This window comes from Trachypithecus francoisi, unplaced genomic scaffold, assembly GCF_009764315.1.
Source record: "Trachypithecus francoisi isolate TF-2019V2 unplaced genomic scaffold, Tfra_2.0 Lachesis_group20, whole genome shotgun sequence".
NCBI lineage: Eukaryota > Metazoa > Chordata > Mammalia > Primates > Cercopithecidae > Trachypithecus > Trachypithecus francoisi.
This window is the reverse complement of record NW_022681466.1, coordinates 65,330,802-65,344,445: the sequence shown is the minus strand read 5'-3', so window position 1 is coordinate 65,344,445 and position 13,644 is coordinate 65,330,802. Positions and strand designations below refer to the sequence as shown.

At 52.9% G+C, this 13,644-nt stretch overlaps 1 protein-coding gene across 1 annotated transcript; it reads left to right on the top strand.

The window, feature by feature from the left end:
- The first annotated feature begins 1,617 nt into the window (after positions 1–1,617).
- On the top strand, positions 1,618–8,271 carry BCL6B (BCL6B transcription repressor). Its single transcript, XM_033184838.1, has 9 exons — positions 1,618–1,709; positions 2,271–2,461; positions 2,698–2,919; positions 3,016–3,366; positions 3,687–3,811; positions 5,077–5,241; positions 5,325–5,455; positions 5,570–5,707; positions 6,134–8,271. Exons 2-9 carry the CDS (start codon positions 2,283–2,285, stop codon positions 6,248–6,250), a joined length of 1,428 nt encoding a protein of 475 aa, XP_033040729.1. The 5' UTR covers positions 1,618–1,709; positions 2,271–2,282; the 3' UTR covers positions 6,251–8,271.
- The last annotated feature ends 5,373 nt before the right edge of the window (positions 8,272–13,644 follow it).

Here is a 13,644-nt window from a genome sequence, read left to right as displayed (position 1 = left end):
AAGCCACCTCATCGTCCTGAATTTCCCAATTCCCGGTTTCTCAGCTGTTCTTTCATGCATTCAAATGAAGACACATTCCGGTCTGAAGGGGAGGGCCCCCGGCCTGATATCTAGCCCCATGGACCATGGTCGGTCAATCCTGGCCGACTGTACACTCTTCCCAGCCCAAATCCGGGAAGTTTCTGCCTTGCAGCTGGATTCAGCTCTAGCACCCCTTCTCCAAGTGAGCTTTGCCTTGCCTCCCCGCAATGTCTCCCGAAACAAAATATGAGGGTGTGATCCATGCCCGTCTCTCAGATCAGGGACTTCAAATTAGGGTTGTTAAGCCCCTCCTGCCCTCTCTCCCTCCTCCTTGTTTTCTCGTTTACCCCATCTAATTTTAATATTAATGTTCAATTAAAAGTCACCTCCAAAGACATCTGGGTAGCAGTGTCTAGCTTAACTCGAAAAGAAAACCCGGAGTTTCCAGGCTCAGGTCCCCCTTCTTGTCCCACCCATTCCCCTGGCTCCTAAAGCCCACGATTTCTCACCTCAGGTAGGAACCCCAGCCTGAGGGGAAAGTCCCCTCGGTCTCCTAACTCTAGCTCCCTCCGCCCAACCCTAGTCCCCTCCTAGGAGACAGAGGTGCAAACTAAACCCGCGCAAAGGGGAGGAGGCTAAAGGTTTCAGCCGCCCAGACCGAATGGATCCTGCGCCTGGGTCTGAGCGCACCCCGGGCCGGGTGGAGACGAGGGGCGAGGCGAGGCCAGTGCTCGGCCGCCCCCTCGTGGAAGGAGCCGCACATTGCAGAGCCTTGCCTACTTGCCGCGCTGGACCCCGGCGTCCCGCCAGCCTTCAAGCGTAGCCGACGGGCGGGTGCCCGAGGCCCTCATGAGCTGGGATTGGGGGAAAGCGAGCGGGCTTTGGGCGGGAGTCCGTCTCTCTGGATCCCTACAAGGACTCAGAAGAGAGTTGGGAGCGAGAGAGGCCGGACGCCTAGGTCTCCCGAGCGTCTCTCGCCCCTCCACCCCCACCTCGGGGCTTTCCCCACCTCCTCGAGGGGAAGCAGCTGGCGGAGCCGTCCGGTCGCAGGACAATGGAAGGAAACCGACTAGAAATCATATCCGCCCTCTCCCTACCCCGCCCGGCCAGAGCCTCCCTTTTTGCAGACCTGGGTACAGAAGCCTGTCATTCACACCACACCCTCCCCCGTCTGAGACCCCACGGGAGCCCACTGTCGTCTGCCCAAACCTGCTGTCTCGTTGGGCTCCCCCTTTTCTCCCTTAACACAGTACAAGAAGGGGAGAGGGGGTGCCTATGCACTTTGTCCTGCAGCAAAGGTTGGCTCCCGGCAAACCCTCCCAAAAGCCAAAACACCAATTTTCACTGGCCCAGGCCTTCCGACGACTCAGACTCCCGTATTTCCAACCTCGATATCCCTAATCTCCTCCCCAATTCCAATATCCCCGTCCTCGTGTCCACTTGCAGTGACCCCAAGACCCCCTACGTTACGACCACCCCTTGTTTCTGAGGTCCCGCCCTCGAGACGGAGACCCCGCCCTGGGCTCGCCATCTGGAGAGCGAGGGAGGAAGGAAGGATACAGACCCAGGCGTTCACCCCACCTCCACCCCCGCCCCCGACATCCCGGCCAGATAAAGGAGCCGAGGCCAAGAGGGGAGAGAGACCCCGCCCCCCTTAAGAAGAGAAGACGGGCCCCTGCAGGACGGGGGTAAGAACAAGAGACTGAGGGAGCCAGACTCCTGGGTCCCCCAAGAGGGTTGGAGCTTGTATGGAGCTTGTCATCAGCAAGCCTGAGTCCCAGAAATTGGGCTAAGCTAGGGATCTGGGGACTAGATAGGAGTCGCAGAATTCCGTAGTTCGGGGAAGAGAGCCTCGGCTGGGGCTTGGAGTTGTGTGGACGGCAGGCCGTCAGATCTCTAGGCAGGGTCGGACACCTGAGACACAGGCGGGCAGAAGGGAGTGGCGGTGCTGGAGGGGCACTGGGAGTCGAACCCAGGGCGATGGGCGCGGGATTCCCCACGCTCGCCAACGACGCATCGGTGTGGAACCTTCAGCTGGCTCCAAGCGCTGTGGGATCTGGAAGAGGCAAGGGAGCGAGGGTGTCGTAGAGGGTATAATGAACAAGAAGAATTAGGAGGGAGGCTGCGTGTGCCGGGGCTAGGGGCTGGAGGCCCTAGCTCTAGCTGCACCTCGGAAGGAAAAGGCAAACAGAGGAGGGAAGGCGTCTTAGAACTGCCTGGATCCAGAGCACTTTCCACGGCCTCTACAGGCCTGCGTAGCTATGGGTTCCCCCGCCGCCCCGGAGGGAGCGCTGGGCTACGTCCGCGAGTTCACTCGCCACTCCTCCGACGTGCTGGGCAACCTCAACGAGCTGCGCCTGCGCGGGATCCTCACTGACGTCACGCTGCTGGTTGGCGGGCAACCCCTCAGGGCACACAAGGCAGTTCTCATAGCCTGCAGGTTCGAGGGGTGGGGCCGGGGCGGAGGCGGGGCCAAGTGGGAAAGGGGTGGGACCACAGGGCCTTTGAGAGGGAATCCGAAGCCAAGTCTTTCAGAAGCAGGAGGCGGAGCGTCCGAGAATTGGGGGCGGGGTGATAGTGAGGAGGCGGGACTTTTCAGGGGGCGGGGCTTCCTAAGGCGGCGCGTGTCTCCCTTGGTTCCCCAGCCCCTAAGGGACCTATCTGCTCTCTCTCCAGTGGCTTCTTTTACTCAATTTTCCGGGGCCGTGCGGGAGTCGGGGTGGACGTGCTGTCTCTGCCCGGGGGTCCCGAAGCGAGAGGCTTCGCCCCCCTACTGGACTTCATGTACACTTCGCGCCTGCGCCTCTCTCCGGCCACTGCACCTGCAGTCCTTGCGGCCGCCACCTATTTACAGATGGAGCACGTGGTCCAGGCATGCCACCGCTTCATCCAGGCCAGGTGAGGGACCCCGGCTCGGCGTTCTCTGTGGGTGAGGTGTTAAGGGCAAAGGCAGAGATTAGGCAATGGCACTAACGTTCATCACATTTTCCCCAGCTATGAACCTCTGGGCATCTCCCTGCGGCCCCTGGAAGCAGAACCCCCAACACCCCCAACGGCCCCTCCACCAGGCAGTCCCAGGCGCTCCGAAGGACACCCAGACCCACCTACTGAATCTCGAAGCTGCAGTCAAGGCCCCCCCAGTCCAGCCAGCCCCGACCCCAAGGCCTGCAACTGGAAAAAGTACAAGTACATCGTGCTAAACTCTCAGGCCTCCCAAGCAGGAAGCCTAGTCGGGGAGAGGAGTTCTGGTCAACCTTGCCCCCAAGCCAGGCTCCCCAGTGGAGATGAGGCCTCCAGCAGCAGCAGCAGCAGCGAAGAAGGACCCATTCCTGGTCCCCAGAGCAGGTACAGAGTCTAGAACCTCAAGAATTTGTCAGAGCTGGCCTCAGCTAGAAGACAGAGTCATTGGGCCTTCGTGGTCAGGAGGAAGGGAAATAGGAGGTGTGTTTCAGAGACACTAGCTCACCTTAAGGAGCTGGCCAGAGACCAGGTTTATTCAGTAGGGTGGCACTTGGGCAGTACGATGGATGTGGCTCATTGGTCAACAATATTGGCTCATCTCCAGAGGGCAGGCCTTTGGCTCCACATTTCCCAGGAGAGAACCCCCATCCCCCATCCATACAATCTCTTTTAACCCTTTCCCCTGGGCCTTGCCATCTGCCTAGGCTCTCTCCAACTGCTGCCACTGTGCAGTTCAAATGTGGGGCTCCGGCCAGTACTCCCCACCTCCTCACATCCCAGGCTCAAGACACCTCTGGATCACCCTCTGAGCGGGCTCGTCCACTACCGGGTAAGAGACCCTCTTTCCTGGCTTTTCTCCCATGACTGCTCCAGGCAAGTTGGTGCCAAAAAAGCCCCCCAGAAAGGCCTATTCCAATGGTTCCTAAACTTTGTTACAAATTAGAATCACCTAGGAAGCTTTTAAACTCCCACCGCCCAGGTCACACTCCATAGACTGAAATATCTGGACCTGGGAACGAGTCATCAGTATTTTTCTAAAGCTCTCCAAGTGCTTCCAATGAGCAGCAAAGTTTGAGAATTTCTGGCCTGTCCTCTTTCGGAGCTGAAATGATCAGCCCAAAGCTTGTCAGGGCCTCTCTGGCAGGCTGTCACTCAGAGTGGTGCCGGTGAGGAGGAGATTTTAGCCAGGCACGGTGGCTCATGCCAGTAATGCCAGCACTTTGGGAGGCCAATGCAGGAGGATCACTTGAACCCAGGAGCTCAAGGCCAGCCTGGGCAACATAGTCAGACCTGGTCTCCACAAAAAATAAAAATAAAAATTAGCCAGGCATGGTGGTGCGCACCTGTAGTCCCAGCTACTCAGGAGGCTAAAGTGGAAGGATCGCTTGAACCCGGGAGGTGGAGACTGCAGTGAGACGATATCACACCACTGCACTCCAACATAGGCAACACAGCGAGACCCTATCTCAAAAAACAAAAAAAACAAAACAAAACAAGACAAAAAAGGAGGAGAAACTGAAACCTCCTCCCACTAGCAGGGGCCTCCATCTACCACTGCTTTTTTTTTTTTTTTTTTGAGATGGAGTCTCACTCTATCGCCAGGTTGGAGTGCAGTGCCGTGATCTTGGCTCACTGCAACCTCCATGTCCCAGGTTCAAGCGATTCTCCTGCCTTAGCTTCCCGAGTAGCTGGGACTACAGGCATGTGCCACCACCATGCCTGGCTAATTTTTGTATTTTTAGTAGAGACGGGTTTCACCATGTTGGCCAGGATGGTCTCCATGTCTTGACCTTGTGATCCGACCGCCATGGACTCCCAAAGTGCTGGGATTACAGGCGTGAGCCTCCACGCCTGGCCACCACCACTATTATTGAAGAGGAGATTAGCTGAGTACTCAAGTCAGACGGATGTGGAGTCAGATCTGGCTCATCTTACTATCTTCTTACTTGGCCTTGAGCAAGGTGAACCAGCCCCAGAAGTCTTAACAATAAGTTGGAAAAAAGAAAGCCTGCTACTGCATGGTTTGAGGATTCCGTAGTACCTAGATAGCCCTCATTAATAACTATGGTTGCCGTTACCCACTCCCCTTCCTAGGAAGTGAATTTTTCAGCTGCCAGAACTGTGAGGCTGTGGCTGGGTGCTCATCGGGGCTGGACCCCTTGGTTCCTGGGGATGAAGACAAGCCCTATAAGTGTCAGCTGTGCCGGTCTTCATTCCGCTACAAGGGCAACCTGGCCAGTCACCGCACAGTGCACACAGGTAGGGGAGGAGAGGGCCCTGGCCGTCAAGCCCACAGCTGTCCTAGGGCAGAGTCCCTGACCTCCCATCTTCCCTGCCTCCAGGGGAAAAGCCTTACCACTGCTCAATCTGCGGAGCCCGTTTTAACCGGCCAGCAAACCTGAAAACGCACAGCCGCATCCATTCAGGAGAGAAGCCCTATAAGTGTGAGACGTGCGGCTCACGCTTTGTACAGGTACGGAGCCAGCCTCCAAGTGGCTTCCAAGGCAAACCTGCAAGAGGTGGGGTGGGCCAATAGGGAGGGATCTGTCCCTCTCAGAGACAGGACTTGAAGTCCCCTCCCTCCCAGGTGGCACATCTGCGGGCGCACGTGCTGATCCACACGGGGGAGAAGCCCTATCCTTGCCCTACCTGCGGAACCCGCTTCCGCCACCTGCAGACCCTCAAGAGCCACGTTCGCATCCACACCGGAGAGAAGCCTTACCACGTGGGTACCCAACCTGGCCTGCCCAGTGCCTTAGAATTACCTCTGCTTTGCCGAGGGTTGGGCTCTGAGAGGTGCAGGCCTGGCTGTCCCTGGATCTCTTAGAAATGAGTGGTGGCCGGAAGAATCCAAGCAAATAAGGGGTGGAGGCTGGGAGTAGGGATGGGCGGGTATAGAAGTGATGCCTCTGGGCTGAGCGCTGTTTTCTCAGAGAGGAGCTACAAGTAGGAAAAGGTTTGCTAAATAAGGCGGGGCCTATCCCGTCAATCACCCCTGAGGATTTGGGAGAATGTGAGAGTCAAAGAGCTGATCTTCCGCTGGACAGTTCCCTCTTGGGAGAGCTGGACAGGCCCCGCCCCCCCGCCCCGGCTCAACACCTAAAAGGTGATTGTGGATGAGGCAGGACCTGACCCAGCTGTCCTCCCACAGTGCGACCCCTGTGGCCTGCATTTCCGGCACAAGAGTCAACTGCGGCTGCATCTGCGCCAGAAACACGGAGCTGCTACCAACACCAAAGTGCACTACCACATTCTGGGGGGGCCCTAGCTGAGCGCAGGCCCAGACCCCACTTGCTTCCTGTGGGTGGGAAAGCTGCAGGCCCAGGCCTTGCTTCCCTATCAGGCTTGGGCATAGGGGTGTGCAAGGCCACTTTGGTATCAGAAATTGCCACCATCTTAATTTCTTGCTGGGGAGAGCAGGGGGTGGCAGATCCTGGCTAGATCTGCCTCTGTTTTGCTGGTCAAAACCTCTTCCCCACAAGCCACATTGTTTCTGAGGAGAGAGCTAGCTAGGGGCTGGGAAAGGGGAGAGATTGGAGTCCTGGTCTCCCCAAGGGAATAGCCCTCCACCTGTGGCCCCCATTGCATTCAGTTTATCTGTAAATATAATTTATTGAGGCCTTTGGGTGGCACCAGGGCCTTCATTCAATTGCATTTCCCACTCCCCTCTTCCACAAGTGTGATTAAAAGTGACCAGAAACACAGAAGGTGAGATCACAGCTCTGCTGGCAGAGATTACTAGCCTGGGCTCTCTCCTTCGCCTTGGGTATTTTATATTAATTCTGTCATAAGTTTTATCCTTAGACTTGTTCTTTCTCCTGTTTGTTTGCTTGTTAGTTTGTTTAAAATGGAAAAAGGGGTTATCTGTGTCCTGCCCCTGTAATTCTAGGTCTGGGACCTTTATTTGTTCTAGGGCAGCTCTGGGAACATGCGGGATTGTGGAATTGGGTCAGAAACCCTCTCTGGTATTCTGGATGTTGTAGGTTCTCTAGCAGTCTGGCAATGGATACAGACATTTCTTGGTTCTTCAAGGGTAATAGGGACCATTATATTGAGCCCAAAATGGAGGTAATAATAAAGCCTCCTGGAGGCTGTGGGTGCAAGGGATTCTGTATCCAGATTCTGTATCACTCCAAGTGGAGGCTGGCAGCTTTTTCTGCAAGATGGTCCAGAATCTAAAATGACCCATTAATCTGGTCACTTGGATTTGGCTCTACTGTATTCATCTATAATGGCAGAGACCCACCAGGGCTCAAGTTGAGTCCATCGTCCTCCCACAGGGGCCTGTTCTTAGCACTGAGTTCATCGCTCCATGGGGGAGAGATCAGACATTCCTTATCAGAGATGATGCGACTTTTTCTGACTCTGCCCAGTCTCTGTGAATGTTATGACCTAGGGAAGAATCATGAAACTCTTTGGCTTGATTAGATGGTTAAGAGTGTTAACCCATCCTTTACTACAGAGGCATCTGGGTTTGAATGTTACTTGGGGTTCTCTCTATTGAGTTGAGCCCTTCTTTAATAGGTTTTGGATATCTTCTGGCAAGCGTCCAGATGCCAGAACCTTCTTTGCCTCTAGAAGTGATGGTGCGTGGTAACCTTACCTTATAAAAGCTGGGTCTGTGACCTGGTCTTCCCATCACTGCATTCCTGTCTGGAACCAGTGAATGCGTTAGAACCTTCCATAGGAAAAGAAAAGGGGCTGAGTTCTATTCTGGGTTTGCTGTAGTTTGGTTGGGATTATTGCTGGCATTACAGATGTAAAAGATTGGCTAGCCGATAGGCCAAAGGCCTGTTCTAGTTGACCAAGTTTCAAGTAGGATTAAGAGGTTGGTTGAGGGGTGCAGTTTCTGGTGTAGGCCGGGTAGGTAGAAAGTTAGGAATGGGGTTGCCTCTTGGCTGGGTGGAGGCTCTGAAATGTTAGAAGATGTCCTGAAGCCTTGATTTGTAGTTCTGCCCCTTGTTGCCCTGCGGCCTATTTGATTATGGGACAAGGGTAGAAAGTAAGAAGCACTTTTGAATTTATGGGCTAGAACTTCAAGGATAAGTCAGTTCCAGTGGCTGTCGCCTGGGGACTAGTGAGAAAGCTACTCTTCTCCTTCTTCCTTCTTTCTCCCCATGGCCCCATTGCAGAATTAAAGAAGAAAGAAGGGAAGGCGGAGGAGTCTGTAAGAAGGAACCATGATTTCTATTTAGCAGATTGGATAGGCAGGTGGAGAATGCCTGGGGATAGAAATGTTAGATCTTGCAAGATGAGATCCTTGGAATAAAGAAGCCTCTCTGTGCTGCCTGCTGTGTCCTGGGTTCTTGCCTTCGGGTCTCGGGGAGCGAGGAAGAGAGCTCTTCCTCCTGGACAACATCTGGGATTCTGTACCATTCCGCTGTCCCTTCCCACCAGACATTTTAAATGGTCCTCGTTGTCCCTTTCCCTGCCCTTGCCTTCCTGCTCATTGTGTAGGAACCAGTGACTTCATGAAGTTTCTCCGGAGCCACCTGCATCCTGCTGCTCTGAAGTCACTTCCTGCCTGAGGTGTGGAGGCGGCAGGGAGAAACCAGGAAGCCACTAATAATATCAAGAGGCTGGGGCGTGCATCTGTGCTAGGGACCTTAATGCTCGGGACATGCCTCCATCACCAAGGAAAATGGATAGGACTTTGGTTCCCTAAGGACCACAGGGGCTGGAGGTGGCACTGAGAAGACTGAGTTAGAACTCACATGCCAGCCCACCCTCCCCCAGCAAGGGTATCTTGAATCTATCCAGGGTCCAGTGCATGCATCTCTCCCACCCTTTCCCCTGTCCTGTATGTGTGCTGGGTGCAGAGATCACTAATTTTGATGTTACCTCCCTCTGGGCCTTAAATTCCTCGTCTGTGGAAAAGTCAGTACCACGATCTCTGCAGCTGCCTCCCACATTGAAAGTTTGTAGTTGTCTTAGTCCGTTTTCTGTTGCTTATTATAGAATACCTGAATCTGGGCAATTTATAAAGAAAAGGAATTTATTTCTTACAATTACGGACACTGAAAATTTTGCCCAAGGTCAAGTGGCCACATCTGGTGATGCTCTTCTGGTTGGAGGGGGCTCTCTGCAGCGCAGGGTATCAACTGAGGGGTAGCAAGTGTGCCAACATTGCCAGCTCAGGCCTCTCTTCCTTTTCTTATAAAGCCACCAGTTCCCCTCTCATGATAACCCATAATCCAAGAATGGCAGAGACCTCAGGATCCAATCATCTCTTTTTTGTTGTTGTTGTTGTTGTTTGTTGTTGTGGTTGTTGTGGTTGTTGTGAGACGGAGTCTTGCTCTGTCTCCCAGGCTGGAGTGCAGTGGGGTGATCTCGGCTCACTGCAAGCTCCGCCTCCCGAGTTCACACCATTCTCCTGTCTCGGCCTCCTGAGTAGCTGGGACTACAGGCGCCCGCCACCTCGCCCAGCTAATTTTTGTATTTTTAGTAGAGACGGGTTTCACCGCGTTAGCCAGGATAGTCTCGATCTCCTGACCTCGTGATCCACCCACCTCGGCCTCCCAAAGTGCTGGGATTACAGGCGCGAGCCACCGCACCCGGCCCCTGATCATCTCTTTAAAGCCCCAGCTCTCAATACTGTCATGTTGAGGACTAAAAGTTTCCATATGAATTTTTGGAGGAGACATGCAAACCATAGCATTCTGTCCCTGGGTCCCCAAAGCTCATGTGCTTCTCACATACAAATACATTCACTCCATTCCCGTGATCCCAAAGTCTTCACTCATTGCAGCATCAAAGACTCACCTGTGAGCTAGTTATCTATTTCCAAGTTATGAAACGAGTTATCTACTTCCAAGATACAATGGTGGGAACAAGCATAGCGTACACATTCCCATTCCAAAAGTGAAATTGGCAAGAAGAAACGAGTGAAACAGGCCCCAAGAAAGTCTGAAACCCAGCAGGGCCAACATTACACCTTTTCTATTTTTTCTTTTTTGAGACAGAGTCTAGCTCTGTCGCCCAGGGTGGAGTGCAGTGGTACAATCTCGGCTCACTGCAAGTTCTGCCTCCTGGGTTCAAGCGATTCTCCTGCCTCAGCCTCCCAAGTAGCTGGGATTACAGGTGCCCACCACCACACCCAGCTAATTTTTGTATTTTTAGTAGTGATGGGGTTTCACTGTGTTGGCCAGGCTGGTCTCGAACTCCTGACCTTGTGATCTACCCGCCTCAGCCTCCCAAAGTGCTGGGATTACAAGTGTGAGCCACCACACCTGGCCAACATTACATCTTAAAGGTAGAGAATAATCTTTTTTGACTACATGTGGAGCCTCCTGAACACAGGGTGGGAGTTGGCTCCCCAAGGCTTCAGGCAACCCAGGCCCTAAAGCTTTGGTGGGTGGGTTGGAGTCTGGTGCCTGAAGTTTCCTGGGAGCGGGGTGGGGCACCGCCTGCTGCCTGTGGCTCCAAAGTTCTGGGGGCCTGGCGGTGGTCCTGCTTCCACGGCTGTACTAGGCATTGCCCTCCTGGGGACTCTATGCATTGGCCTTGTTCCTATGGCTCCACCAAGGACTTCCCCGGGGGGACTCTGCAGTGGCCTCGCTTCCACAATTCCAATAGGCATTGTCCTGGCAGGCACTCTCTGAGGCAACTTCAACATCACATTTCTGCTGGGCATCGCCCTGGTGGGGGCTCTCTGCGGTGGCTCTGCCCCTGTGACAAGTCTCTGCCCGGGCCCCTAGGCTTTCAACAACATCCTTTGAAATCCGTGTGGAGGCTGCCAAGCCTTCACAGCTCTTACTTGCTGCAAGACTGCAGAATTAGCACCATAAGGATGCAGTAAAGGTCTATGATTTGCACCTTCTGGAGCTTCAACACAAGCAACACACACACGCACACACAAACACACAAAAAAGCAACACCTGGGGCTACCTAAGCTACTACCAGGCTGGGAGGGGGGGGCTACAGAGTGCTACATTGGGGTGTGGGGTGCAGAGTCCTGAGGTTGCCCTGGGCAGTGAGCCCATGGAGAACACCCAGGTTTCCCCTGAAACCCTCAGTCCTCCAAGGCCTCTGGGCCTGTGATGGGAGGGGCAGCCTCAAAGACCTCTGAAATGACTGCAGGGACTGTCTTCCCTTTTCTTGAGGAAGCGCACCTGGCTCCCTTTTAGCCACGTTAATCTTTTTAGCAAGCAGTGGCTTGGCCACACCCTTGGATGCATCTCCTGAAAACGCTCTTTCATTCTCTACCCCATGGCCAGGCTGAGAATTTTCCAAATCTTTCCACTCTGTTTCTTTTCTCTGTGAGATCATCACAAGCAGTTAGAAGAAACCACACAGCAGCCTCAGCATTTTGCTGCTTAGAAATTTCTTCTGGCTGCCAGATACCCTAGTTCATCACTCTCAAGTTCAGCCTTCCACAAAGCCCTCGGGCATGGACACAGTTCAGCCAAGCTCTTTGCCAGTTCATAACAAGGATGGCCTTTACTCCAGTTTTCAATACCTCGCTCCTCCGTTCCATCTGAAAGCTCACCAGAATGGCTTTTGCTTCCATATTTCTTTCTTTTTTTTTTTTTTTTAGATAAAGTCTCGCTCTTTCACCCAGGCTGGAGTGCAGTGGCACTATCTCAGCTCACTGCAACCTCCGACTCCCTGGTTCAAGCAATTCTCCTGCCTCACCCTCCCGAGTAGCTGGGGTTACAGGTGCGTGCTACCACGCCCAGCTAATTTTTGTATTTTTAGTAGAGACGGGTTTCACCATGTTGGCCAGGATGGTCTCAATCTCCTGACCTCGTGATCCGCCCGCCTCAGCCTTCCAAAGTGCTGGGATTACAGGCGTGAGCCACCACGCCCAGCTGCTTCCATATTTCTATCAACATTCTAGTCATAAACACTTAACCAATCTCTAAAGAATTCCAAGCTTTTCATAGTCTTCTTGTCTTCTAAGCTCTCACCAGAATCTAGGCTTTTTCTAGCCTACTCTTCCAAATGCTTCCAGCCTCTGTCCATCACCCACTTCCAAAGCCACTTCATCATTTTCAGGTATTCATTATCAGCAATACCCCACTTCTTGGTACCAGTTTTCTGTCTCATCCAGTTCATTTTCTGTTGCTTACAACAGATTATCTGAAACTGGGTAATTTATAAAGAAAATGAATTTATTTCTTACAGTATGGAGGCTGAGAAATCCAAGGTCCAGGGGCCTCACCCTCTAGTAAGGGTTTTCTTGCTGATATGGGCTCTCTGTGGTACAGGGTGTCACATGGCAAAGAGGGCTGGGCATGCTAATGTTCTAGGTCAGATCTCTCTGAAGAAGCCAGCAATTCCTCTCCCATGATAACCCATCAATCTATTAACCTATTAGTCCTTTATGATGGGGTTAATCTGTTAACCTATTAATCCATTATGGTGGGCTAATTCATGGGGATTCATTAATCCATTAATCCCATCCAATCCCCCTTTAAAGGTTCCACCTCTCAGTACTGCCATGTTGGGGAGTAAGTTTCAATAGGAGTTTCTGGAGGCAACATTCAAACCATCGCAGTGGTTGCGTTTCTCAATCTATTTAAACCCATGACCTGGATTCGAATTTTTTTTTTTTTTTTAATCAAAAAACAAAAACTAGGCCGGGCGTAGTGGCTCACACCTGTAATCCCAGCACTTTGGGAGGCCAAAGCAGGCAGATCACCTGAGGTCAGTTCGAGACCAGCCTGACCAAAATGATGAAACCCTGTCTCTACTAAAAATACAAAAAATTTAGCCGGGCATAGTGGCAAACACCTGTAGTCCCAGCTACTCGGGAGGCTGAGGCAGGAGAATCGCTTGAACCCAGGAGGTGGAGGTTGCAGTGAGTTGAGATCATACCATTGCACTCCAGCCTAGGCAACAAGAGCAAAACTCCATCTCAAAAAAAAAAAAACTAAACTAAAACCTTCCTTCGCTGGGCGCGGTGGCTCAAGCCTGTAATCCCAGCACTTTGGGAGGCCGAGACAGGCGGATCATGAGGTCAGGAGATCAAGACCATCCTGGCTAACACAGTGAAACCCTGTCTCTACTAAAAATAGAAAAAAACTAGCCGGGCGAGGTGGCGGGCGCCTGTAGTCCCAGCTACTCGGGAGGCTGAGGCAGGAGAATGGCATGAACCCGGGAGGCGGAGCCTGTAGTGAGCCGAGATCCGGCCACTGCACTCCAGCCTGGGCGACAGAGCGAGACTCCGTCTCAAAAAAAAAAAAAAAAAACCTTCCTTCACCTCCCACTACAGCCACTTATCCCCTGTTGAAAATAAGACCAATAAGACCGGCTAAGCTAATATACTTGGCTCCTGCTGCATGTCAGGACATAAACTAAGCATTTTAGTGCATGGATTTTCTAACTGAACCCCACAGGCAACCCTTAATTGTAGGTACTATTAACTCCAATTTACAGATGGGGAAACCCACTGAGAGATTCAGCATCTTGATCCAGTTAAGTAATGAAGCCAAGATCGGAACTGTGGGCCGGGCATGGTGACTCACACCTGTAATCCCAGCACTTTGGGAGGCCAAGGCTGGTGGATCACTTGAGGTCAGGAGTTGGAGACCAACCTGGCCAACATGGTGAGACCCTGTCTCTACTAAAAATACAAAAATTAACTGGGCGGTTGTGGTGGAAGCCTGTTATCCCAGAAACTCAGGACACTGAGGCAGAATAATCACTTGAACCTGGGAG

Coding starts and splice junctions, on each gene's coding strand:
- BCL6B (XM_033184838.1), top strand. CDS start 2,283: ATGGGTTCCCCCGCCGCCCCGGAGGGAGCGCTGGGCTACGTCCGCGAG. Junction 2,920..3,015: donor CACCGCTTCATCCAGGCCAG/GTGAGGGACCCC, acceptor CATTTTCCCCAG/CTATGAACCTCTGGGCATCT. Junction 5,456..5,569: donor GCGGCTCACGCTTTGTACAG/GTACGGAGCCAG, acceptor CCTCCCTCCCAG/GTGGCACATCTGCGGGCGCA.